Consider the following 26,851-nt stretch of genomic DNA (forward strand, 5'->3'; position numbering starts at 1 on the left):
CTCTGCCAGATAAATCCTCCCCCGCGCCGAGCCTGCCTTCTCTGACTAGCTCTAGAGATACAGGTGCGCTTCTCCTTCCTGAGAAGTCCTCGTCCTCTCCCCCAGCCTTTTCTTTAAATCCTGGCTTTCCCGTTGCTTATTCCAAGTTTGTTTCGCGGTTCTCTGTCTGCCACGTAGTTCTTAGCTGTTGGCTAATTTGGCAACAGGCAGCATAGACTCAATAGCCGATTGCATAGCCACAAATCCTAGCAGTCGAAATATAGCCAAAGGCAGGATGTGGCTCTCATTTTAATCCCTGCCTCAAAAAGAAAAAAAAAATCCGTTTTCTTACATTACTCATTTACTGAAGGATTTAATGGGTAGCAGAATAAAGTAATGTTGCCATCCTTGAAAGTCAGTTGTTCATTTTGTCTTGGTACTAGTCTTTTTTTCTTTTTTTTTTAAATATATTCTGCTGTTTCATAGTGATGCAATAAGATGAGGAAAAATACAACTCTTGCCCATTCTTCCAGATTCTGGTGGATTTGGAAGAAGCTTTGAACATGCAGTTGTTAAAGCAGTTATTCATCTTTGTGGAGCCACTAAAGGAAACTTGTGTGCTAAACTAGCAAAGGTAGCTGGATCAGTGCTGGCTGTACTATGGATCATTTGAAGTTACATAAAATGCATTTTAAGGTTCAAATAACCACCTTTTGCACCTGCTTGTAGCAAATATTCAAAGGAATATCTTAGGCAGTTGATATTTCTTAGGTTTACAGTTCACACCTTTTATTTTGGGGAGATCAAAACAAGTGATGTGGTTAAAAATAAATGGCTATCCATGTTAGCTGAAAGCTACCTGTCAGAACACATGTATTTCATGAGTTCTGTGTTGTCATTCCAGCCATGTTTTCCCTGTTTCCACAGCAAGCTTCTTGTAGAAGGTTCTTTGTGCTAACAGTAGATCTTAAACCAAAGATTGATTTCTTCATTGTTGGCCTGCTTTGTCATTTCATGCTCTGATTTAGCTGTGCCTGAGTTCTAATGGACGCATGAAATAAATACTTTTTCTAATGTAAATTAAGAAAATGTTAGGCACCAAGTTCTATCAAAACATGAGATACCAGAAAAATTATTCCTTCCCGACATTTTTTTACTTAACTGTAAGCCAAGAAGGAAGACTTTGCATGCACCTGCATACTCCGTGTACATTAATTGTACGTGTGTACGGGTCTGCTCTTCTGCCGAATTATCATGCTGGTTCTGAACCCTAAGAATTGGAGCATTTCTGAGTTAATTCTTTAAGGCATTCTATTCCATTGACTCTTTAAAAGTGTTTTCACTGAGTTGTTTCTGCAATAAGCTTTACTGCCTCTGAGTTTTCATCTTTATTGTGTTTTTTCAGTTACACAATCTCAAAAAGAAAATCCTTAGAATAGCAAGTTCTGATATTCTTATAATTCACCTCAGGGCCACATTTTGTCCTTTGACTAAAACATAATGGCATCAAATATATTGAACAGAGGATTAGGAACAAAAAATAAGTGAGAAGATCGTTCACATCTGTCTTTGCAGTTTATGGCAGTTAAGTCAGATAATTGTAACAATGAGGTTGCATGGAGGTTCAGGAATCATAAGGGAACTAGAATACTTTGGGGAGATAGCTCAGCAGCATCAGCTGTGGCTTTACCACAGTTTGTGTTTTTTTTTTAAGATGGAATACTCTCATTTCCCATAGCTTCAATGAGGTTCCAGTTAATATTTGTGAAATATTCTGGGACTGAGGTATGTTCTCTAACCACGAGTAGTTTAAAATTGGACACGCAGGAAAAATAAACAACTCGCAAAGGAAATGGCCCTCAAAGAAAACAACCCTCAAACTTGCATAACTGTCAAGTTGTAATAATATTTGAAAACCTACTTAAAGTTTGGCACTAACATATTTTTCCATAGTATTTCCTATTATTAGAAATGTAATAGTTTTGCAGTCAGATTCCAGTGAAAATTTTACTTTGCTACATTGGCTATTTCCAAAAGGTATGAAAACTGCTCTGTGTGTTTGGGGTTTTTTTTAGTATATGAAAAGTTTGGTCCTTTACCAGCTTAATCCTTGAGTAATTTAAAAAGCAAACTGTAATGTGTAGTTTGTTGGTATATTTTGTGATGCTACTGTCGGCCATACATGTGGAAAAATGTCTGTGAGTCTATGATGAAGATGCAATTTAAGAATTACTTCAGAGTTTGTCCACTTTGACAAAATGAATCATTAACTTACTAGGATCCAGTATTTGGAGCGCTGCGTCCCTGCTGTGTTAGGGTGTAGCCATTCACCATTCAAGCCCCACATTAGTGTCCCAAAGGTTCTTGCCCATCAGAGTCTATGTTCTGACACATTAAAGACTCCTTGTGCACCCTGTACGTAAAGCAGGAGAGCTCATAAATTGTGGACTTTTCTCATACTGCCATGTGTGTCCACAAATGCTGTTTTGAGGAGATTTAGCATAAAATTACAGGTGATACTGACCTTGTACCTGGGAGATTGCTTTGTCTCTGATGGAGTAATATTAGGAGTTCTGTTATTCTGAAAAATTGCATTATTAGAAGAATAGAAATCAGTTCATGTGGAAGAGCTGCAAATGTGTGTTCTGGTTGTCTTAACTTTCATAAATTGAGGATGAAACCTGGATTTGAAAATAAAGTACTAAAAGCCATACAGTATAAGACCTAAAATGGCTGGGTGGTGAAGGAAGGGTCAACATCAGGAGGGAGTGAAAGCAGGCTGGAGGAATGCGACAGCCTCATCATTTCTATCCTAAAGCTGTCCTTTCTAACTAGTGTCCAGCAGGAAAAAGGCATAGCCTTTCTGGAGATACAAGGGAGGAGTATCTGGTGAAATAATTTTAAAACTTCTTACGTTCTTCAGGTGCCCAAATCCTGTATTTTCAGTTGTGTTTTTCACAGCAAGAAATCTGTATTGGCATCATGTTGTTTTCAGCATCTTGCTGACCAGTGCAGAAGCTAGAAGTGTGTGGATTACATGGAGGGAAGTGAGCTGGGGGACTTCTAGTATCATACCAGAGAGAAGAATTTTCCTTTGGAAATGGAGAAATTATTCCAGCTCCCGGTCTTTGTTGGAGAAGGAAATCTGAAAAGATCAGCTGTTGTCTTTTGGCTGTTTGCTCTCAAAACGGGGGCTGGGAAACAACATGTTGTGTAAATAGTTCCAGCCTTGCATCATGGCCGGAGATAGACTCTCCTAGTTGCTGTATCATGCTTATGCCTTATACTTTTTTCAGCTAGAAATTCTTCTGGAAATAACAGAAATAGTGCTGTGCTTTTAGCTGTAGGTGCTGCCTACCCGGAATCTCTTACTGGGGCTAGCAAGTTGTCATGTTGTCTTCCATTCCATACCCTGATTGTGCCTTTCTTGGCAGGAATCAAATATTTCTCAGTCTGTCATAAATTTTCATGCATAAATATTCTGGATTTAATTTTCACTCCAAAGGAAATTTGGAAATGACAAACGAGAATAAAATGTAAGCTGTAAATACTCTTTCAACTAGTTGTGAGAGGAAAGGAAATAAATTCTTGGTATAAGTGTGATAGCTCGAAAATGTTCTTAATGTGTTGACTTGAAAAATACTTTGTCTTCTCTGCAACAGTGATAATCTCTTGAGAATCACATAAATTGTTATGAGACATTTTTTTTCCTTGGTTTTACTACAGCATTTACGAAGCAGAAAGGGTGGTGTGAACAGTTGTGGTGTTCTTTACAGTATGTCTCCTTTCTTTTTCACCTTTCCTTTAGGTAAACTAACAATGGATGCAATATTATCCCGATTGAAGCAGCTCACCCCTGATGAGCTTAGAGAAGAAATTGTAAGAGCAGGACTGAAATGTGGGCCCATTACCTCGACTACTAGGTTTATTTTTGAAAAGAAATTGGCTCGGGCATTGTTGGAGCAGCAAGGAGTGTTGGAGGAAGAAGGATCCTCTCTGTCAGAGGAGACTGCTGGAAACATCCCATCTGATAGCAGCCCGGCAGAAGCACAAAAGGCTTTAAAAACTACAGCAGTGAATCACAGCAGTCAGGAAAGTGGCTCTGAAGAGGTTGACTTTGGGTACTGTGTAGGTCTGAACCCTCCAGAAGAAGATGCTGTGACGCACACGAACTGTTCAGCTCCAGTCTGTGGAGCAGGATGTGTCGGTTCACAAATTAATGCTCAGACACCGCCCAGAGATCCTCCACTGTTCTATGGTGTTTGCCCAGTTTATGATGACATATTGGCAAGGAATGGTAATTATTAATGTCCTTTATTTCCAATGATAGTCATTTTACAGACATGTCTAAATAGACCTTTTCCTATATAGCAGGTGACATGGACACTACTGTATTAGTATTCTAAACATTGCTTGAAGTATTTTTTTGTTTCTGTAAATAATATTTATTGGATCTTTGGATCCAATTAGAAACACAGTTGTAAGACATCTCGGCTGTTTTGCCAGAATAGTTGATACAAATAAGGATCTTCTACTAGATGTAGCTCAGATGAAGAAAGATATTTCCTACTACTACTTTCATACCCGTCCCTCTCAAAAATAAAAAGTAGTCCTGCAAATAAACAATCAGAAATCTATTTATACTGTCATCAGTTGAAGCGTGACCTCTTCCAACAGAGTGTGTATATTTTCCTTTCTATCTTAATGCCAAATGGTATCTAGAAGCATTGGTCATTCTTCACATTTTGTTGATGTCTGCTGCAATAAGGAATTATTAAATTACCTAGGGGCAGGATTACAGTAGTGCATAAAGGATCGTTTCCTCTGACACAGTAGTGAGTATTCTTTCTCCAGGAAAGGATATTCAGATCTCTTAATTTGAACAAATTAATGCTAATGCAGAAGGAGAGTAAGAAGAAGGAGTTGATTAATATCCAAGATTCTGTGTAGAGGTCTTAAAGTTGTGGCGGTGGATTACTTTCTGAACAAGAGAACACGGAGAGTAATGCAGGGTGAGTAAGCTCTAAGTGTGCTCTTCAGTCTGGATGTGAAGTACTCTCTTGTTGAAGCTGGCCCATCTATCAAAAAAGATGTTCAAATATTGATTGATATGAATGGCCAAACACTGTGCAGATATCCCCTTGATGTTAGCTAGAGTGTGTAAAATCCTACTCAGTTTATGAGAGAGAAAATTTAAAAGGACTTTTGATTCTTATGCCATGTTTGGTAGAGAAACCAAAGCTGAAAAGATAGTCTGAGAATTTTGTAATCTGTTTCTAGGAACAAGTCTGAGATTATTGAAATAACTGTCATTGTACTTTGTTTCAGAGAGAATACATGTTTATGAAGATAAAAAGGAAGCTCTCCAAGCTGTTAAGACGATTAAGGGTTCCCGTTTTAAAGCTTTCTCAAACAGAGAGGATGCTGAGAAATTTGCTAAAGGAATCTGTGATTATTTCCCATCTCCAAGCAAGTCCTCTTTATGTTTGTCTCCGGTGAAAATGGGGTCATTTAACAGAGGTAAGTGAGTGTATTTTGCTGTGTATAGTGGATGCAATATACATCTCTGAATTTTTTATGAGAGAAGAAGCAACAACTTCATAACCAATATACTAGCAAGAGAAATAATTTCAAAGGGTGAAGCATCTTAATGAATTGAAGTCCCTTTAGTGTGGTGTTGTTTAAGATAACCTGTAAACAGCTCCGGAGCTTACTCAGCAAATAAAATTACTGTACAAATAGTATTGACAATCAGCATTTATTGAGATTTTTTTTCTGTGAAATAAATTAGGAACAGGCAATAAAAAACATATTTTAATTTTTTAATTCAAATGTGTTTTTACTTCTGTATAAAATGATACTGTCACTGGAGGAGTAAGCCTTAAAGTTAATTGTTGCTTTTCCAAGAAAGGAGCACCAAAGTTTATGTACAGAAATAAAAAAAAAAAAAAAGAAGAGTATGTTGGAGTCCTGCCATTTCTTTTGTGAAGAACTGGCACAGAAATAAATTAGAGCCCCAGGAATCAATGGGAAGACTGCTTTTTGTGTTTTAAAGCATAAGGTTTGGCCTGCAATGTATGGTTTCTATGGTCTGTGCTACGATAAAGTCAAATGGATACTTTTAAAAACAGTTGTCATTGTTCTCGTTCGCATGGATTTTACACTTAAGAATGCTGCTGTTCTTTTAAAGCTGGAATGTTGCTTAGTAGTCTTGTTATGTTTGGTAGGATTTGATTTTATTTGTGGACTTCAGGATTTTCAGGTTTAATAAGATGCTGATAAAATTGCACAGTATATTAAAACTGTTATAACTGAATTGTTAAGTAAGTTTGTAAGTTCAGAAAGAAAATGGTAAATACTGATCACATTTCAGGGTGTTCCCAGTTTCTAGATTAAAGGGACTCAGTAGTCACGTAACTGCAAAAGCAATTTTAATATTCAGAAAATTCTTCTTGTTGAATTTTGCCTTTAAGTTTGCATGGAAGCAGATTGGTAATTATAAAATTTACCAGTCCCTATTAAAATCTGAAACTGTTTTACAAGATGATTGTCACCTTCTCCTCCCTCCCTATTACTAACTACTAGTATTTGAAAATGTCTTGTCATTGATGTCAGTATTTTAGTCCTGTACATTAAAGACGCAAAGTTAATTAATATTTTAGATTAAAAGCTTATTTTCTTGGTCTGGGTATGAAAATAGTGATCGCTGAAAAGAATGCATCTAGAAATGTGTTAATTGTATTTTGATAGATGGCTTGTGCTCCCCTGAGACCGAAACTGCTAATAAGGAGAGGGCCAACAGTTATAAAAGTCCACGTACTCAAGATCTTACTGCTAAGCTTCGGAAAGCTGTCGAGAAAGGAGATATAGCAACGTTTTCAGAACTTATCTGGAGTAACCCTCGCTATCTGATTGGGTCAGGAGACAATCCAACAGTTGTACAGGTAAAAAAAATAGAGAACTCCAAATTCTGTCTCAGTGATTTAGGTTTGAGACCCGATAAGCAGAACTGGAAGAAATGTTGTTTCCTACTCTTCCTTCAAGATTTCTTGTTTCCGCCAGTGCAGAGTTTCTCAGTGTTTGTTGATACTAGCAGAAGGCTAAGAGAGACACGGCAGTTGTCTGTCTTGCGTAGGTCACCCATCATAACTGAGAGTTCGCTTTGCTCCAGAAGAGCTAGAGCAAAGAAGTTGAATATGCAGTTCTTCAGGGGAAAAACAGTTTTATGCAGTAGTGAAAGAATAGTCTTGTCTTCATAGAGTATTGATCTCCAGATAGTTCCAGTCCTTTTTAAATAGAATGGTTTTAAGGAACAGGGTAGTGCCTAGGCTGGAACTAGGTGTTCTACAACACGGCTTACCTAGGCACCACCATTAATTTCAGAAAATGCTCTGCATCTAAAATCTAGACAAATTACTTTAACAAATGACACTGTGAAGTTGTTGAAATTCTGCATGTAATATATTACAGCAAACTGAATCTTTTATATATACACACACACTGATTTTCCTGCTCTTTTCACACACTGAACTTTGTATCTCCTTTTATTATGTGATACCTTAATATCCCTTCTTTGCCACTTTCTACCCTACATGTTGAAAAAGACTATAGCTGAGTGTAAGAGTAATGTTCTTAATTGTGTGATATTGTAAAGACTTATGAATCTTATCATTTACTGCAGTTAGACATAGTGTGGGAAACTTTGTGTTTTCAGTTAAATCAGTTAAGTGTATGGGTGTAAGAAAGCTGTTTAGATGTCAGTTCATTCTAATGTTTGTCTTTTTTTCAGGAAGGGTGTAGGTACAACGTCATGCATGTCGCTGCCAAGGAGAATCAACCTGGTATCTGCCAGTTATTACTGGACACTTTGGAAAATCCTGAATTCATGCGGCTCATGTATCCAGATGATAATGATATAATGTTGAAGAATCGCATCCAATATATCGTTGACCTTTACCTTAATACACCAGATAAAATGGTAAGATTTGAATGTTTGCCAGTTGTTTCTAATTATGGGAACAACTGGAAGGTGTGAAGGATGTGCAAGGGAGAAGGAAAGATAATCAAAGGGGACACTTGTAGCAAAATGAGCTATTTGTGAGTTTTGTGGGTTTTAATAATCATTCTACACTATGGTGGGAAAAGATTGATTAAGAGTCCTGATAATTGGTCATGACATTTGTTTACTTTTCCCCGTCTCAAAATAAAATACATGGGATTGACTTTATCATGTTTCCAAATGCATGTGAGTTTTCCCTTTTTCCCCACTGCAGGGATTTGATACTCCATTGCATTTTGCCTGCAAGTTTGGGAATTTGGATGTCGTTAATGTGCTTACCTCACACCCAGCTATTGTAAAAAATCCAAGAAACAAATACGATCAAACTCCAGCAGAAGTAAGTCTCTCCATGTCCACAACAAAACAAAAAGTGTTATTTCTAATATATATTTTTCAAGTTCAAACATCTACTAATTACTGTAGATAGGAGGCTTGTAGTAAGATACTAGTGTCATGATCAGAGTGCAAATCTCTGATTATGTTAAAAATATTTTGTGTTGATTGTATCTAAGTTTTAGATTTCATGATTCACTGCCTTTTCTTTACAGGATCCATTTTATGGATGTGGATTTATTTTAGTGGCTTGTTCTACTGTGAATTAAAAGTACTGGAAGGCAGGGGTGTTGGAACTTGATGATCTTTAAGGTCCTTTCCAACCCTAGCCATTGTATGATTCTGTGATGAGATGGGTAGAGGCCATTAATGTGACTTGAAAAAGAACACACATTGCAATTGATTTGAGATTGAGATCTTATGCTCTACTAACAAACAACTAAAATTATATTAACAGGTAGTTTGTGAAAGAAGCAAGAATAAATCTGCAGAACTGAAAGAAAAACTAAGAGAGTACTTGAAAGGTCTGTATTGATAGTTTTATATTGTATCAGGCATATATTTTGGCTCTTTGCTGACTTCTGTTCTGTTTGCTTTCTGTAACATTCCTGTTCATAAATGATGCTCTGTACAGTGCTGTGAAAACTAAAGAGAAACTCTAAAACTGGCAAGGAACAGAAAACTTCTTGTCTTTTAAATGACACAGTCAGAAGCCTCACTGTATGGATCACAAGGCTGTGCTAGTAGCTCGGTAACATAGGCATGGCACGTATTCAAGGAGCCCGAAGCAGAAAGTTTAATCTAAAAACAAACAAAAGATCTTTACAGAGCAAGAGATCTATTTGTCACGCTAGGGAGTCATGTAATTCTTTGGCTTAGAACTTGTCACGATTTTGTCACATGTGGGTTTAGGCATTTGCAAAAGGAGGTTTTGAGATCTGTGGAAGATCCTTAGGGAAGCGATGAATGTTATCAGTGCAGAGATTCAGTGTGTGGAGAGGAGGGAGCCTGTACTGAAATACAATCTGTAAGCAGGCAGTATTGAAACAGTGAGTTTGAATTAGGAGTAGTTTTACTAATGAAATAAAGTCAGATGGTTAAGTATGCAGGTGCGCTGATATTCCAGGAAGAAACAACAGGCTGATGTAATGTAACCTTCTTAAGAAAGCTTTGTCATATTTATTTTAGGTCGATACTATGTACCACTCTTGAGAGCAGAAGACAACTCCTCAGCTCCTGTAATTGGTGCACCATGGTCACCCGATCAGATAGACGATAGCCCCCAAAGAACTGTGTCTAAATACACTGGCAGCCCCAAAGATCCAGTGTTGTCGATAAGAGCTTTCGCAGGCCCCATGAGCCCCTCAAAGGTAAGGGGAGGGCTTCATATGACTCTAATGCTTTTTTTTTTTTTTTTTTTTAATATATATAAAGAACCAGGAGAAGATCCACCCATGGTTCATTGTGTGGTGTAGCTTGCTCCTGGTAGAGATTGTGGCGCTCTTTTTCTTGAAGAGATGGATCTTCCTCTATAGAGGAGAAGCACAGAAACCTCCTAAGTATTTTTTGTTGCTGAAAACGCAGAAATGTGTGGTGTAAATAAGAAGAGTGAAAGTTCAGTCAAATTGACACTGGATGTTAGAAGCAGTTTATCACCTCTGCTTGTTGAATTAGTGTTTTTTCTAAATGGAAAAACTGATGAGCAAGTAGTAGGTGTTGGGATGGTATTGGGATAGTTTTGGAAGATTGTTGATTGTATGGTAGAAAACCAAAGTCTTTAGTTTTCAGGAGGAATACTTAGAAACCAGTTAAATATATTATACATTAATAGGCATTTTGTTGACTCATTTGTTTAACACGAACATGCTGGAAGCATGACAGCTTTAGAAACAGTGAATGCATACAGTTGAGGAATTTCTGTCATCTAACGCTGTAATTCTTCCAGGACTGAGTTTTACCAAAATGCTTAATGCTTTTTCTCCTAAATATGCTTGTTGGTCAATTTTCTGTTCACCTGACAGAAATGGGAACATATTTTATAGTCTGAAATATTTTACCTAGGGTGTAAACAATGCATTATTTTCATTGCTGACAGATGCTTTAATGTCTGAATGTCATTCTTAGTCACTGCTGATTTTGTCACACAAAGGCATGAAGTTTGAGATTTTACAAAAATCCATTAGTTTATTCCATTTAGCAGTTCAAATTTGAACTTCAAAATACACAGCAAGAATATATACTAATCATTGTATCAAGTCTGTGGAATTAAATATGTACATATGAAAATATCACCTTTGCATCCTAGAAACCAGTGACCGAGAGAGCATTTATCATTAAATAAAATCATAATGACATGGCAAAATTATAACGCATGCCTGTTTCCTGCTGCACACAAATTAAATCCAGGCAGACTTAGTATCTGTACAGTTTACTTTAAGGTGGTTGTACATTGTGATCCTTACTCTCTTAATAAGCAGTTATGAGATCAAAGTAACCAGTAATTCTGGGAGGAGTAACTTTAGAGCCAGTATGAGATGCTTCATAGCGAGAGTTGAGCAATACTTGTGGCAGAACTTGACTTGTTTACATGTTGAGGGCAACAGCTAAATGTCTTTTATAAATGCCTTATAGGTAGATGTTTAGCCAGCACTGAGTTATTGTGGGGGATAGGTTTTTAAATTATCTCTGTTTTTTAAAGGCTGAAGAATTTCGCAGGCTTTGGAAGACTCCACCTCGAGAGAGAGCTGGCTTCTTTCACAATGTCAGGAAATCTGATCTGGAGCGAGGTGTTGAAAGAGTTGGAAGGTATCTAAAGATTATCAATATAAAAAATTAGCAATAGAGCAATTAAAAGCAAAAGACTTGTGCTGAGAGTACAGTTATTACTTACTGAAGTATCTTAGGGCAACAGTTACTTCATAAAATACTTCTGCCAGTATATTGTAGTTGGAGTTTTACTGTATTTTTTGTAAACAAAATAGCTGAAAATATGATAGCTGGCTTTATTAGCTTTGGAAAGAAAAATATTTTAGCTGTTATTGATGGTATGTATAGAATGCTTTTCTCAAACATTTACTTGCCTAATTCGTCAGAATATCTAAAACTATGAATAGCCTGCTTTTTCTGTAAAATTGAGGGATTGTTAAAAAAGATAGCAAAATGAAAATAACCTGATAGAAATGTCCTGCTGTGTAAAAGCTGTGTGTTGTGGTATGTGTCCTTGCTGTTAAAATACCTTGTATCAGCAATATATAGAAAAAACATACTTTGTTAAAAGCTGATTAGATTTCTTTCTTACAAATAACCCCTCACTTCCTCCTGCCTTCTCCCATTCCCAAGTAGAAAAAGCAGTTGAGTGGAGTGTCATTCAAACTGTGCCTGCATCAGTGGGGATTCGGGTCTATCTGATGTCTAGATACAGTCAGCTTAAAAATAGCAATATTTTGTAAAGAATAGTAGATTAAATTTGAAAGATATTCTAGAAAAAAATAGATGATACTACGTTTGCTAAGGACGTGTATATTGCTTTTGCAGACTGTTGATTGTTGTGGAGTTGTGTTGCCTAGTTGCAAGTTTATGCTCCTATTAATAGCTGATAAAATGTGTTCAGAAAAGTTATTGTCAAACTAATATTTATGTCTTCACAAATGATTCGTTTTATTTTATTTATTGCAGGGAGTTAGCTCATGAACTGGGGTTCCCGTGGGTTGAATACTGGGAATTTCTGGGCTGTTTTGTTGATCTGTCTTCCCAGGAGGGGTTGCAAAAGTTAGAAGAGTACCTGTGTCATCGGGAAATGAGCAAAAAGGCTCAGCAAGAAACAGGGGAAAATGAAACCTGCAATAGATACAAACCTCCACATCCCTCTGGTAAGAAAAGGGCAAATGCTACAAACAACAGGTTGTACCTAGGGAGAAGAGGGAGAGAAAAAGCTTGGTGCCCAGGGGAGGCAGTGCACCTGTTGTGGTTGCTATTATTAATCTGTTATCCACACAGTCTGGTTATACTGTTGAAAAAGTAGCTGACACCACAGTGAATGTAGGAGAACAGAGCTCATTAGAGATTCATCATCTGTCATATGAGGTATTTCATTTGATTGTAGCCCCCAAATAAAATTCCTGTAAGAAAACCTCTCTCTTCAGTACTTTTTTACTCAGAGCATTTGGGAATTTGTTTTATAGAATTTTACAATCCACAGATACAGAATAAATAACTTCTTAAAATAAAAGAATAATTCTTTACAGTTGAGGGTGAAATACATTAATAGGCATAAAGCTTTTATACCTTCTTAGAGCACTGCTTGCCATGTGTTTATGGAACGCACACACTAGTCCCAAATCTTTGTGCTCCGTCCTCCCCTCCTGTGTGATTATAGAATCAAAGGGGCTCTGGGGTAAACCTGGGCTGCAGGACCCTGAAGGATAGTCATGGGACTAGTCGTAAGCCTTCGTGCTTTGGAAAAGATGAAAACTTGAGCTGTTCTGTATTAGTAACATTTTCCTGCCCTATTCTGCTTTATCCTGACATTCTTCTCTGTTGCTGGTTAGTGACTGAAGTGAGGAGTGTAGGAAATACAGTTCTCGAATGATGAGGATATAAAAGGTTATTTGCAAAAAAGATACAGCCATGATGTCATTCTGCATTTGTGGCTTTAGTTAGGTTAGTTCATGCTGTTGCATAAATAAAATTAGAGCGGGTTTCAATAAAGAGAATAAGGCATAAAGATTGTCTGTTTGTTGATAGTTTATTTGATTGGCCTTCTGTTTAAAGTCTTTTTATGTGTTGCTCTTATTAAAATTGTTTACAGGTAGGAGTAAAAAGTGCTGCAATTCTATTTCTGTTGGAGCATTTTTGGATGAGGATGATGATGACATGAGCTTAGAAGAAATCAAAAACAGACAAAATGCAGCACGAAATATCAGCCAACCCATCGTGTCCAAGGAACCTATTGGAGACACCGAGTGCGACATCTTGTCGATGGAGCGTACCGTCAACATCATGGAAACAGCAGCTCACTCCAGGCACTACGAGAAGGCGGTTTCTTCCAGCAAAAATGGATTTTGTAATCCTGTGTCCAGTGAAAGGATAATTAGTGACAGAAAGCATTTGCATGATGGAGAAGAATGCTTTGTATCACCCGTTTCCAATTTAATGTCAGAATTTGAAAGCCTGTCATTCCAAGAACAAGAGGTTGCAGGAGGATCAAGTAAAATCACTGAAAAAACTGAGAAGGAGAGAATTCTGGCTGAAGGAGCAAGTCAGGCGAGAATATCCAAGGACCACCTGGGTAAGACCTGCTATGCAGCTCCACTGGGAAGTTCTTGTGAGCCAGGTGTTACACGTAAACCTGGAGAGACCAAGTTAAGGACAGAACACAAAATACCATCAGAGGAGAGACTGTCTATGGAATCTGGAGTTCAGACTAAAGAGGCACAACGACGTCAAGAACTTCCTTCCCAGAAATTTCTTTTGAAGACTTCATCCCCAAATGACAATTCTAAGAAGTTATTCCTGCTTGGGTAAGAATCATATTTCGTAACACTTACTTGTCCTTTGGTTTATGTATGCAAAACAAGATGCTTTTTATAATATCACGGACAGCAGGGTTGAGATTATGCGATACTAAGCAACATGGTTGCAGTCAGCCTTGACTGGCAATCTTAAAGTGCTTCAGTGGTTGAGCAGTGGCCATACCGCAACTAATGCCTGAAGCTGTATCTGAAACACAAGGGAGAAGAGGAATCTCTGTTTCCAAATCAGTTTCAGTTAACTTTGGTGTTCGGCGTTCATCTGACAGGTTTGTAACTTCATGATGAGCCCGATTTAGATTAACAAAGTGTTTACTATGCTCTTGGGATGTCCTCAGATTAGACTTTCAGAACTTTTATTTCATGAGACTACTGTGTAATAATGGACAGTCATTTACGTGTGGGCCTGCTGGAAGGAGTTCACAGAGGAACTGTGTTTATAGAGGAGCGTGGGCAATGTGTTTGCTTCTATCAAAAATAAATATTTTAGAATCGGGATGTTTTATTGCCTGAACAAATACACAGTTCTCTTTTAATCTCATTCTGTTTGTCTTCTAGGGAGCAGCCCTCGAAGCTGGATAGCGATGTTTTAGCAGCTATAGAAGCAGCAGAGATTGATCCACAGAAATACCCGATCATTTACAAATGGAAACATGTGGTGCAGTCGTACTCTTCATCTGACAGGCAAAGGTATTTCTGCAAATTCAATCAAATGAGTTGAAATAAAATTGTTAGCGGGTCAGCTGCAGGACAGCTTGAATAGCTAAAATTTCAGGCCTTGTTGCTCAGAAAAACCTTGTTTTAAATATTCAACTGTATTGACTGTTAGTGTGTTTCTGAAATTAATCACCAAGACTTTTGGGCCGGTGTCTGTTAGTAAGGAAAGTTTACTGGTGCTGCAGTCAAATCCATGACACTGCAGTTCCAAATAACTTCAGCATATCTACACAGACAAATCAGACAGAAAATGGAGGTCTTGAGAGGTTAAGTGTTTTCCCGCTGGCAAATGCATCAGTTTGCTGATTCCTTACTTTGTACTTGGATCCTTCACTGGTCTCGATGGTAGTTGTGATGTCAGTTGGTAATTTGTCCCTGTTGTGGATGCAGGGATGTGGTTTTGCTTTGAGGTACTTGGGTTGTGCAGAGTGATGTTAAAGTGAATTTAATATTTTCAGGCATCTTTTTATTACTATTATTTTTACCCTCTGTTACCCCAGTCCAAAGGAATTGCTAGTGTGAATGACAGTGTGTGTTAAGATTTTCGAATGTCATGTTTTGCTACAGAAATGAGAGCAGACTGCGTTTGTTGGGGTGTCTGCAAAAGTGTTATGCCATTTATATGTTTTATTTTGAATGCTGTTGCTTTTGGGGACCCAAAGCACAATAGTTTCATCCAAGTGTCTGCTTTTGGTAATTGTATTAACATGAAGATTTATTTCTGTTGTGATAGACATGGGTGGGAATTTGGAGCAAATGACATCTTGCTGATGAGGCAACATACCTGCATATAATATATTGTGCTGTTACTGTTTCTTCTCAGAGCTATCTCTTATGAGTTACAGTTTTTCTCCTCTGGTGCATTATTTCTAAGATCTCCAAGTGACACTGAGTAAAACTACTGCTCTCCTTATTGCGCTTCTCTTAACAAAATGCAAAATGACTTTTTTTTTTTTCCTTTCAGTTGGCCAAGTCCGGCACTGAAGGAAAGATTCAAGTCCCAAACCACTGCTACTGGCCTTCCCAATGCTTCGGTGTATTCTCATTCAGGGAGAAGCAGTCCCGTAACAGGAAGTCCAGGAAAACACGGCAACGCCGCCTCATTCCCTCCAGAACCCAGGAGTCCTGGGCGCTACAGTCCAGCTTATGTCAACCATGCTCTGTTAAAACTGCGTTACTTCTCAGAGCCTCCTGCTCACTAAAATACAATTCCTCTTCCTGGGACTTCAATTATATTTTCATCGTTAGAGTGGAGAAAAAACCTACAATGTTACTGAAGTGACATGAGGTTTGTACTTGGCTATTTATTTTTCCTCAATTGAGGACAACTGTATGTTAAAAAAGAGAATATATGTCTTTATGCCATATATGAGATAGATTACTGGTGATATGCAAGAAGTTAGTGACAGTCAGCGCAGTTGTCCAGTAGCTATGAGTTAACCCGTTGCCAGTAAAGCCATGAGCTGAACCTTTACGTAGAAGCAGTGGTATTTTACTATCACCAGTTGTCACTATTGTAACGAACCCGTTATCCCTCAGCTGCATTTCTTTTGCTTGGATAGTCTAGAGGAAGCACATCATCAGTGAACAGGAATCTTACGAGAGGAAATCAATGGCAAAGAGGTAGAATGTTCTTCTACTTGCAGGGGAAATGCTCAAACTGAAAAGCCTAAACCAAAGGCTGGGTAATGAAATGAGAGTTTTCCAGTCCTGGGTGTGACTCTGAAACCCTGTGCGTAAACAGAGAGTAAGTGTTTATAGCCAGGGATTGGTCCAGACGGTTGAACAGACAGACACACACTGTTACATATAATATATGTGTGTGTGTATGCACGTATTTACACCGAACACCTTGAGTCTTTGCTTGTTCTGAGGCTGTTAAAAACACCGTGATATACTGAGTGTTTTAGTAAAGGGGCACTATAGAAATTACTGGTATTCCTTTAAAGATTAAAAGAATATAAAAATTAGCTGTTTTTTCCCACAGAAGCTTTTAACATTAGCAGAGTTCAATAGTTATTACACAAAAGCACATCAGCAATAATTTCAGCAAATTTACCAGCAAGATACCTTAATGGTTGAGTTTGTCTTGCATTAGAGTGGTAGCCAGTGACCCATGATGTGGCTCCTTACTTCCCAACTGTGAAGAGGAATAAGGACTAAAAATATTTTTATTGAAGTCTAAGCTTTTACTATGTGTCTAGTCTTGATGTGGTAATGAGTTTTTGTTCCAGCAGTCAGTGATTTGATTCTTTAGCCTTCAGTAAGAATGACTTGTTTCGACAGTATGATGCTGAGATTGACAAATGCTTTTCCAAACTAAAGACAGCTTTCTGTATCAAGCTCAATGGTTGTAATGTTGCTTGAAAGAAGGCTTCCAGAAACAGAGTTCTCTAGTGGTGATAGCACTGTAGTTAAAAAAAAAAAAAAAAAAAAAAGAAAAAAAAAAAAGAGAGGAACCTATCTATTACACTGTAAATCTGCTCAGAAGATTACCATCTGCCAAGGCGGTGCTGGTAAAAAGGGATGGATTCCAGTGAGAAAGCATCGCGCTGCCTTGGAGGGCAGGATGGTGCAGGGTAAGAGGGGTCGGTCCCCTGGCCACCTGCAGGGCTCACAGCTGCAGCAGCTGGATTTTGGAATCCAGAGCTGGCAGGTTGGTGGCTGTTGCACGCAGAGTGACTGTTCCGTACACAAACCGTACACCCTTCACTAGGTTCATGATTTGGTACAAACCTAAAAAAAACTGCACTTAATGCTTTTGCAAGCTTAATAGTGCCTTTTGTAACATATTTTTTTAAATTAAATTTTTGTTCTTTTAGAAGTTTAAAAAAAAAAAAAGTGGCATCCACTTACTATAGGCACATACACTTTTTCTCCTGGGCTTTCTGAACAGAACATATTTTAATGTCTCTCTCTCTCTTTCTAAGTTTGATTATTTGGCGCGATAGCTCTCCACTGTGGGAGAGAATTCCTATTTTAGAAATTATTCTTAAAAAAAAATGCTTATTTAGTGCTTTCATTGTAATTAAGCCTATTTCCAATGAGCTAGACATTAGAAAGAGCTACTTCACGCAAATGACAGTCAGTCAGTCAGGGATATTCCAGACAACTAGCTGCGGGCTGGGGTGTCATTCTTTTAAGAGGCATTTTAAAACCAAACAAAACCTGCGGTGTTATCAACTATACTCACTGACTTCTTTTTCATAAGCTTTTATTTCGTCAGTCTGGTTTTTTTGGATGCAGCAGTCTCCATGGTCTCAGACAACTTTTTTTTTAGGTCCTAAATTCCTACAGTTTTATTTTAGAGGGTTTGGGGGTTTTGTGTTTGGCTTTGGGGTGGTTTTTTTAGTTTTGGGTTTTTTTTAATAATCTAATGTAAATTATGTCTTTGTCATTCTGGAGAAATTATTCAGATGATGAGTAATTGCCTAAGACCCTGTTGAAGCCAAATTTATGTGGTAAGTTTTGTGCAGGCAGCTACTGTTCTCCACCCTGGTCCTTGAGCTGTCAGACAGTGATGCTGCTCTTTTGATAAGAGTTTGTTACAGAGCCAGGAGACCGATTACTAACACGCTAGTTCTTTTTCCTTTTTACCTTTGTTATGTTTTGCTTTTTTTAAAAAATATTTAAATGTATATTACTGGTATGTACATGTAGACAGACGCACGCATGCGTGCACACACACCCTGCCACCCCCCCCACCCCCCGCTTTTCACTATTTCACTTTGTAATTTTTGTTTTTGGTTTGGTCAAGAGAATAATTTTTTTTAACTGTGTTACATAATGTGCATTAAGTCCAGTTGTAGTGTATCTTGAGGTCATTTTCCTAACAATATATTTACTTCCTCTGTTAAAACAAAAAGCAATTTCTGTAGTGATCTGATCATTCATGATTGTGAAGAAAGCTCTTCCACGCTGAGCCTGTGGAGACACTTTAAATCAGATGGGTAGTGCTTGAATTGTGTTTTCTTGGCCAAAAGTTCATTTTAAAGGTGCAACAGCTTAGTTGTGGGTTTGGTTTTTTTTTTCTTTTTTAATTAGCCACATATCATGGTAAAATTACAGAGTTACCCTGCTTTCTATTAAAAAATAAATGAGTAGCTAAAAATGTCCACCTGTGTGTAGTTTATGGGGCATGGGGGAGGTAGCTGGGTGATAACCTGCCTGCGCAGCACTTCAGCCACACCTTCTACAGGAGATGGTCATACAACTATTCAACTGCGGAGACAAGAAAGAAAGGCAGACCAGTTATTTTATTCAAAACTTTTAAAAAGTTAATAGACAAAAACTGATAAATTATTCTCATTGCATTAATGAGAGATACATCATCATGGCTTCCTCTTGCCCCCACAACTTGCACTATACAATGATCATGTTTTGTTCCCTGCTAGCCCCCGTTTTCTCAATGGGATCCTGATGTAGCAGTCCTGTATCAAACATGCCATAAGCCTTGTCTCACCAGGCTGTCTGCTGCCGCGATGGTGCTTCATACGGTGCTGCCAGGACCAAGTTTAGGTCAAACCTGTCAAACAGGTTATTGATGTCTGCTGCCCTATATTACGCACTCTGACCAGGGCAGGCTATGCATGTGGTGAAATTTTTTCAACATTCCCAGTATTAAGCTAAGTTACTACACCAGTTCAGGTGCCTCACACACATCCTAAGAGGCAACACTGCTGAGCCCTTCCCTCAAAAATGCAACCTAGTTCTTGGCCACCTGCGTTTTCCTAGAACAAGTCCAGCGGTGGCAGAGGTGCACGGAGGAGCCGCTACAGCATTCTGCGCGGCAGCTGTTCCACACACCAAGGAAAGCCAGCCCACGGAGTTTTTCACCATTCAGACAACAGCATTTTCAAGCAGCAGTTTGCTCCAATACTGCAGAACCCCTGACCTGAAGGATCATAGCCCCGAACTCAGTGGTGTTATTTCTCACCTCTGAAACCAGTGTTGACAAATACAATTCAACAGGAGAGAGCAGAAAAGGACTTCTCAAAAAAACCCAACCTAAGAGTCAGTAACTGGACGCACTTGCAGAAGAGTGCTGCTTTCCTTTCCTTCGATCGTAGTGCCACAAACTCATCCCTACGTCCTTCTCCAGACCAAGTTACCAAGTTTTAGTTAAAGGCTTCACAAGACTGGAAAACATTGTTCAGAATAGCTTAAAGAATTAATTCCTGAGGATGGAGGCACACATAAGCAGCAGTTAAGGCTAGCACCACAGCACTGAGGCAAAGGGGGGGGGTGGGTTTTGTTTGTTTGGTTTTGTTTGTTTGTTTGGGTTTTTTTAACCCTCTTTTCTTTATGCTCACAACCTCCAGGCACAGTTTACATCAGCTGTTTGGGGGCAGAGGGGAACAATGACACAACATAAACAGAGATCCTCAACAGCTTACAAAACCTGAAGCCTTGTCTCTTTGTCCTTCGACCAGCAGAACACCCTGTTTGTCACTTCTTCTGCAAGAGCTGAAACAAGCCGGCTCATCGGCAGTTTGAGCTGCAGTGTGACAGAGGCTGTTTCTTCTGGTTCCCACACCAGTTGCTTTCCTGCACAAGAAAAACACCCCCAGGAGCAAGCTTTGGTTATAGAAATTCATGGGGCAGGGGACAGGGAACAGTGCTCTTACGGCTTTCCGAGCACAAAGACATTCAATCGCTCTGTATTCCCCAGCTCAGCTTTGAGTTTTGGGGAATACTTAAGGACTGGACAGCTTCAAGCTTACAAAGATTTTCCTTTTTTTTGGAGTGAAAGGCAGATATGACTCTGTATGAAGGAGGCAAAGGGCTAAAGGACATTTTAAGACAGCATCACACCCCAACATAACAGATTAAAAAAAATAAATCTAGTGGTACTGTAGCTGAATGAACTAGTGCAAAGAGACTAGAGGCAGCTCCTGGACAGCCGTCAGTTTTGCTCATTCAGGTGCGTGTGATTTTATCTGGAGGCATGAAACCTGTGTCACCCAGCGTTCGAAGTGCCACTCTTCCATTCGGCCGTATCACCAAGTGAGTTATGCTGCCATTGTTCAGAGACATTCGCAGCCAGCCTTCTGGGGGGAACTGCAATGCTCTATCAAAAAGAAAAATATATATTATTCCTTCATAAACAGCTATATTAACATGTCACTCACAGCATCTCCTGTTCCAGATAAGGGGGGAGGGACTTGACTGTTGGTCATTCTGCAGCTTGCCTGCAAATGCCTTGGAAAAAATATCTTTCCTGTGCAAGTGATATGAAAATACAGCACTGAGAACTGGACCAGTGCCAACAATGCACCTGCATAAGCAGAGCCCAGCAGTGGGGTGTGATTATTGTGCACGGGATTAATTCCAGCCAACAGAACCTAGAACTCTAATGTCGTCAATGTTGTGGGAGCGCTTTGAGCAACCTCCTAACAAACAGGGTGACAGATGGCACAGGTTCAGGCTGGTGGTCGCACACAACCCTGTGCGAGCCAGCACAGGCCGAGAAGCTAGCTTACCCCCCCCCCCAACACAGCCACGGCACAAGTGGCAAACAGCACCTTGTACCTGCTACTTCAGCCTCCTCAGCCTTGTATGTGACAGCAGAGATGGAGTGAGACGGACAGGCACATGTGGGCAACTAGAATGAATCCTACAGAAGAAATTCAACCAGAACTACTCTCCATCAGCTATACTGTTCCCCAGCAGTGGCAAGAAAAAGTACCTTGTGCTTTTTGCAGAAATAGGTATCACAGCTAGTCTCCTGCTAAAATTCCTAACTGAGCAGCCTCAGGAGTTCAATCAACTACAGTAAACAGCTGGAAAGAATATCATGTTGCCTCAAACATCTTTTGTCTCATCTCAGATACTGAGGAATAACTTGGTTTTGGCTCTTATGACAGCCTTTTAGAAAGGCCAAGAAATTATATAACAGTCAAGCTAGATTCAAAGGAAATGCAACATGAATGGAATGGAAGGCACAGAAGAGAAGTTAAAAAGAAGAGGGAAGAAACAGTGAAGAGAAAAAGTATACAGTATTTCAGAAAAAGCCTAGCTAGCAGCAAGATGATCTTTTTGGCACAGGAAAGAATATTCTGTTTACCTCATCAATAATGTTAAGTACAGCAATTTGGAAGAGCTCTAACGCAGTCCACAGAGCAGACAGGCCCGCATTTAACTAGCTCAGCTAAATAACACTGACTGAAATTGCTGCAGGTATTGATCAGATTAAAGTTTAATCACATCTGTCCTGCTCAAGACAAACCATCTTACAGACAGTGCTTTGTTGAGCGGGCAGAGAAATAAACAGACACAGAGACAGGCAAAGATCCAGAACTGGTTTCTCCTTCAAGAATAACCTTGATGTTAGCAGAAAGATCCACTCTCCCCTCTAATCCAATACTGGATGTTACTCCAGAAAACACACTAATACAACTTGAAATAATACAAAAATTTCCATTAGTAAAGAATTCCCAAAACTACATCAATCTTTCATCATGTAAGACCTCAAGAAGACACATCCAGTCAGACACTCTATTTGCTGTCTTTTCCAGCAGAGCGCACAGGCATTGTCCTTACGCTTACAGGAAGCAGAAGCATGTGAGAGAGACTGTTCACATGTACAGAAAGGTTTTGAGTCTCACCAATTTCCACTTCAGAGTTAGAATGAAAGTATTATTTTCAATTGGTCCTCTATCTACAAATTCATCCCGTGATGAAGTTGCAAAAGCAGCTGCTCACAACGCTGGCACTGGCCTCCGACCACTTCACACAAGCCAAACCACCATACCTCCTAGCTCAGCAGGGCCGTACACTGCTTCAGTAAAACGAGACCTTTTAAAGAACACGGGAGAACACGCAACCCAACACATACCTGCACACAATATAGCGGATCACGTTGGCATGGCAGACAAAGATCTCATAGCTGTCTTCTTCCTGCTTTGCATCAGCTCTATGAATGAAGTTTCGAAAAGCAGCCTCAATTCGAGCTCCATCTTCGTAATACTGCTAATGGCACAGAGTTGAGAGTTACACACAGCTCAGAGCAGCGTGTGCCCTTGTCTGCATTGGCAGATGGGCTGCAACTTCTAAGAGTTCTTCTTTACAGGGATGCACCCTTGAGGCTGAACTAATACTTAAGGATTTTAAGTTGTTTTAACTGTTCTGTACGCTTATTGGGGAAGAGAAAAGTGTATGATTATCTAAGGTCTGTGATGAAAAGCATCGGTTCAGACACTGCAGGTTACTGCTACAGTCAATATAAAGTATATTAGAAAACCCAAACCATAACGAGTAAAGGAAAAAAAACCCAAATGTTAAGTAAAAAGTTACCACAGCTTCTGGTTTCCAGTGAGAGACTGGAGGGTCTGGTTCTATAGGTGCTCCCTCTCTCAGCAGATCAGTACTAATTTTTTTGACTCCTGAAATATTAAATACACATTCAGAAAGGAGTTGTTACTTCACAGGCCATTACACAGGCCCACAACTCTACAATCAACACATTTTTCATATTCTTTCTTCAAGCAAGTCTTCCTCCCCACCGTAAAGACCATTTTAATCTACACACTTCCTGTCAAGGGGTGTGACTCTCTCCAACACAACTCTTTTGCCATCAGCAAGACAGAGGTTATTCCAACTGAGAACAGCCAGACCAGCTCGGCGCAGCAAGCTGAGTCCTCCCAAACTGCTGCGATTTAAAGAAAGGCACTTGCACAGATGTTCATCGAAAGCTGTGTGTCAGTTAATGCTTTGCCAAGTAATGCTAATTAATGTTAATGCCACACTTTTACTATTTATATTTGTATTTTATTCTCTTACTCTGAGGAAGGAAAGGTGCCTTAGGATTTGTGGGTTGGGAGGTTGTTTGGGTTTTTTTTGTTTTCTTGGTTTTGGGGCTTTTTTGAAGCAGCAGATTTAAGAAAACAGAGAATTGTTAAGAGAACTGACTTTCAGCTAGTCATACCTGAATATCTGCTAAAATGCCAGACAGAATTATCTGTACTCAAATATCTTTAGATTCTGGTATGTCTGAAAGGCAGGAATAAACAACCAAACAAAAAAAACCCCAACAACAAAAACACCCCCACAACAACCCAAAACCCCTTATAAACAAAGCAGCCACCCACCCACGTTAAAAAAAAATCCCTACACCTCTGTAAGTGTGCCACATCTTCCCCTGCACAGCAGTACATCCAGGTAGCAGCTAGTCACTCAGAGGGGCAGATCCCTCTTGTATTTTTAAAGATTAACTGGAGACAAGCAGAATTAGGGTTGTTAGTTTCTTTATAAACATATTCACACATAGCTGGAACCTTAATGACAAGCTTAGACTTCTACTGGAAGCAGTTTTAAGGATCAGCAGACAAGGAAAAATGAAGGGAAGTCACTTACCTGGGAGGTGTTTGCTTATAATTTCAGTTGTTTCAGTTGCTCTAGTCATGGAGGAGTGGATAATCTGATCAAATTTCAATCCCAAACTTGCCAGCCTCTGTCCAGTCAGTTCAGCCTGCTCTCGACCTTAAAAAGGATATTAATTACATAAATTGGTAACACTCATGTAAGCACCTCACACAAACTACCAAAAAAGTTGCCCAGTAGACATAAAAGGTCTCCATCAATTTCAGGGTTTTTTTTCCTTTCAAAAAGTAACTAGAAAACACTTTCACCAGCATCACTGCTTATTCAGATCAAGCTTATTGGCTGGACAATTTCAAGTCGTATTTCCATCGGCAGGAAAAATTAGTTACGTTTTGTTTAACTAAAAAAAAATTATTATATCAAAACTTATTCGGAGACTTTCACTAAAGTATTCAATATCCCTGCTAGCCCCATCCCAAGGGAGTGACTTCCAATAAAAGATCATGCTGACCCGAGCCATCTGCCATCTCTGTGTTCGGGGAGCACTGAAGAGGGGACTGGGTCAAACAGATCCACTGAGACCTGACAGTGCCCTTTCATACCGGCAATATCCGCTTGGAACAGTTAAGAACCACAGCCCTCGGATATCCCAGGCTTCATTCCGTCTTTCAGGTAGGCAGGTGAAAAGACAACAGACAGTTTAAGTAACTTACCCAAGGCAGGTGATGAGACAGGATTAAGATTATACTTCGTTAACACTTTAAGATAGCACCTTAGTCTTGAAATGAGCATTTCAGTCCTGTTTGCACACTGGTGACTAAGACTTGCAGGGGGGTGAGGGGAGGGGGACAGGGGAAAGGGTGGTTTTGGCACCAGACTTTCAAAACCTCTAGCAGCCCTGCACAACAATAATTCTCCCTCCTTCAAAACAGTGTTGGCACATACATGAAGTGTCCATTGCTTTAAGTACACTATTAAAAAATAATACTAATTAACATTTGAGACCGAGTCACACATTTGAGACCTAACACAGACAGAGGTTATCCTCATTTCTTGTAACTGATCAGCAGTATTCCCAGAAACAGAGCTTAGCAGCAAAAGTGAAATGTATTTAATTACAAACACTCCAACTGAAAGGAAAGTCAGGGGTAATTTGTTTTTTTTAAATAAATCAGCAAATTAACTAACACAAACACAAACTACCTTTTAAGAGAAAACTATCTCAAGGTTAGTCATGAAGCAAAGTTTAAAAGCCTTAGCCCTGGGGAAATATGTCAGCTAGCATGAAAATTTGCTCAAGCAACCTTAAGATACTTGGAAATTTCCTTTGTGAAGTTTCTTTACAACTGAGCATGTTTAGAACTCTGTAAAGTATGTCTTAATGTCTGGATTTAGAGGATGAAGAATGGAAAAAACAAACTTTCTATTACATCCTTCTGCCACAAAGGATCCATAAAGTGGATTAAGGTTTGGCAGTGAGACCCAGAACAGAGCTGAGTTCCTGACCTGTGCTCGTCAGGACAGCAGCACATGAAAAACTATTTTCTCAAAACACAAAGTATGACGCTTCTAGTAATACATACCGAGTGGGGTCAGAGTTCTGTCTTTATCAGCCCGACCATCCAAATTGTATTGAGAATGACGGATAAGGAATATGTGCCTGGTGGCTTTTGCTTTGCAGTGATCTAAGCGCGAGGCAAGTTCTTCTTCCCCAGTTTCTTCATTTTTCTTCTTGAGGTTGATAAGAGCCAGCGGTTCACGTCTAAGCAAACACATTTAAAACGTCATTTTTAGATAGGGGAGACTACAAGGCAGAGGAATTTTACAGGTGGGTAGTCTTGCCTTAGTTCTAGGTATAGCTGAAGTACTAAAGTTGACTACTTAACCATTTATATCATAAAACTGATTCAAAACATTGTGCGAGAGTTGTAAATAAAAGCCTGTATTTTAAAAAAAAAGTTAATGCCATAGGTTAAAAGGTGTAACTGACACAGATAAATTAGCTGTTTAGTGACAGGCACCTCTCAGTTAATTCTTGGGGGTAAAAAAAGCAACAAACACAAAATAAAAAGTTAAATCCAACACAGATGGTGTACACTCAAACATAGGGAAGCTACAGCCTGTCTGGACAAGAACATTATAAACACTATCAGAGACTTTACATTTGAATTCCTGTTGATTCAATAGTCGTTCTTGGGACTGTCACTGATTTTCAGTCACAGGTATAATTGTAGGGTTTTTGACAAGAAAAACTAACCATGAATGATATCCAGGAAAAGAGGTAGAGGTGTTGACTGATCATAAAGGAAAATAAAATGTTGCAGATCTAAAAGGCCCTGTGATGACACCTACAAAATTTGCCCTTTACCAATCACATTTATTATATCCAATGACTAAAACCCCTCCCCCAACAATACCCTAGAAAGACTCCAGCTTCCTGCAGTGCATATTGAGAATTATTTTGTGCTTTAAACTAGGTCACACCAGGTCTCTCCAGTAACACTTTTTTGTTTTTCAGCCTGGAGTGTTTATTTATCCTTTCATCTTTTCCATCCCTCTCTCCCCTCATGCCACTTTAATCTTTCCTCCATTCTGTCACACCACACACTAGTCTCCCTTTCTGCACGCCACAACCTTCCCTCTTGCACATCACCCAAGCAGTTGATCCAGTTCCTCAAGAGGACACCAGGCACAGAGGACCATCCCCTCCCTCCCCCAGTATCACAGGTAAGTGACACAGACTTCCCACTGCAGACACCAACAATACACCATCATCATCAACCCTGCCCAAATCTTCCACAGATGAATCTTCTGCTCCCCTCTCTGCACTGATCCTCTATTCCATTCATACAAACCCTCTTGCTATCGCTCTCCACCTCAGAGCGGAAATCCTTTCCCTTGATCTCATACCTAA

At 39.3% G+C, this 26,851-nt stretch overlaps 2 protein-coding genes across 2 annotated transcripts; one reads left to right on the forward strand and one right to left on the reverse strand.

The window, feature by feature from the left end:
- The first annotated feature begins 3,798 nt into the window (after positions 1-3,798).
- Positions 3,799-15,818, forward strand: ANKLE2 (ankyrin repeat and LEM domain containing 2). Its single transcript, XM_010081769.1, has 12 exons — positions 3,799-4,276; positions 5,308-5,499; positions 6,730-6,923; positions 7,769-7,957; positions 8,253-8,375; positions 8,829-8,895; positions 9,560-9,741; positions 11,070-11,176; positions 12,047-12,240; positions 13,179-13,890; positions 14,458-14,589; positions 15,581-15,818. The coding sequence occupies exons 1-12, from the start codon at positions 3,799-3,801 to the stop codon at positions 15,816-15,818; spliced, it is 2,808 nt and encodes a 935-aa protein (XP_010080071.1).
- A 4,544-nt stretch (positions 15,819-20,362) lies between these two features.
- On the reverse strand, positions 20,363-25,699 carry PGAM5 (phosphoglycerate mutase family member 5; the record flags this gene model as incomplete). Its single annotated transcript, XM_010081770.1, has 5 exons — positions 20,363-20,686; positions 22,454-22,587; positions 22,912-23,000; positions 23,971-24,096; positions 25,521-25,699. Coding segments are annotated over 5 exons (679 nt in total), but the record flags the coding sequence as incomplete, so codon positions are not given.
- Positions 25,700-26,851: the final 1,152 nt, after the last annotated feature.

Source organism: Pterocles gutturalis, unplaced genomic scaffold, assembly GCF_000699245.1.
Source record: "Pterocles gutturalis isolate BGI_N339 unplaced genomic scaffold, ASM69924v1 scaffold49824, whole genome shotgun sequence".
Lineage (NCBI taxonomy): Eukaryota > Metazoa > Chordata > Aves > Pterocliformes > Pteroclidae > Pterocles > Pterocles gutturalis.

Bases quoted from the DNA above. Each gene is read 5' to 3' on its own strand.
- ANKLE2 (XM_010081769.1), top strand. From the start codon at position 3,799: ATGGATGCAATATTATCCCGATTGAAGCAGCTCACCCCTGATGAGCTT. The intron at 7,958-8,252 runs GTAAGATTTGAA...TCCCCACTGCAG, and splicing joins TTAATACACCAGATAAAATG to GGATTTGATACTCCATTGCA. The intron at 13,891-14,457 runs GTAAGAATCATA...TTTGTCTTCTAG, and splicing joins AAGAAGTTATTCCTGCTTGG to GGAGCAGCCCTCGAAGCTGG.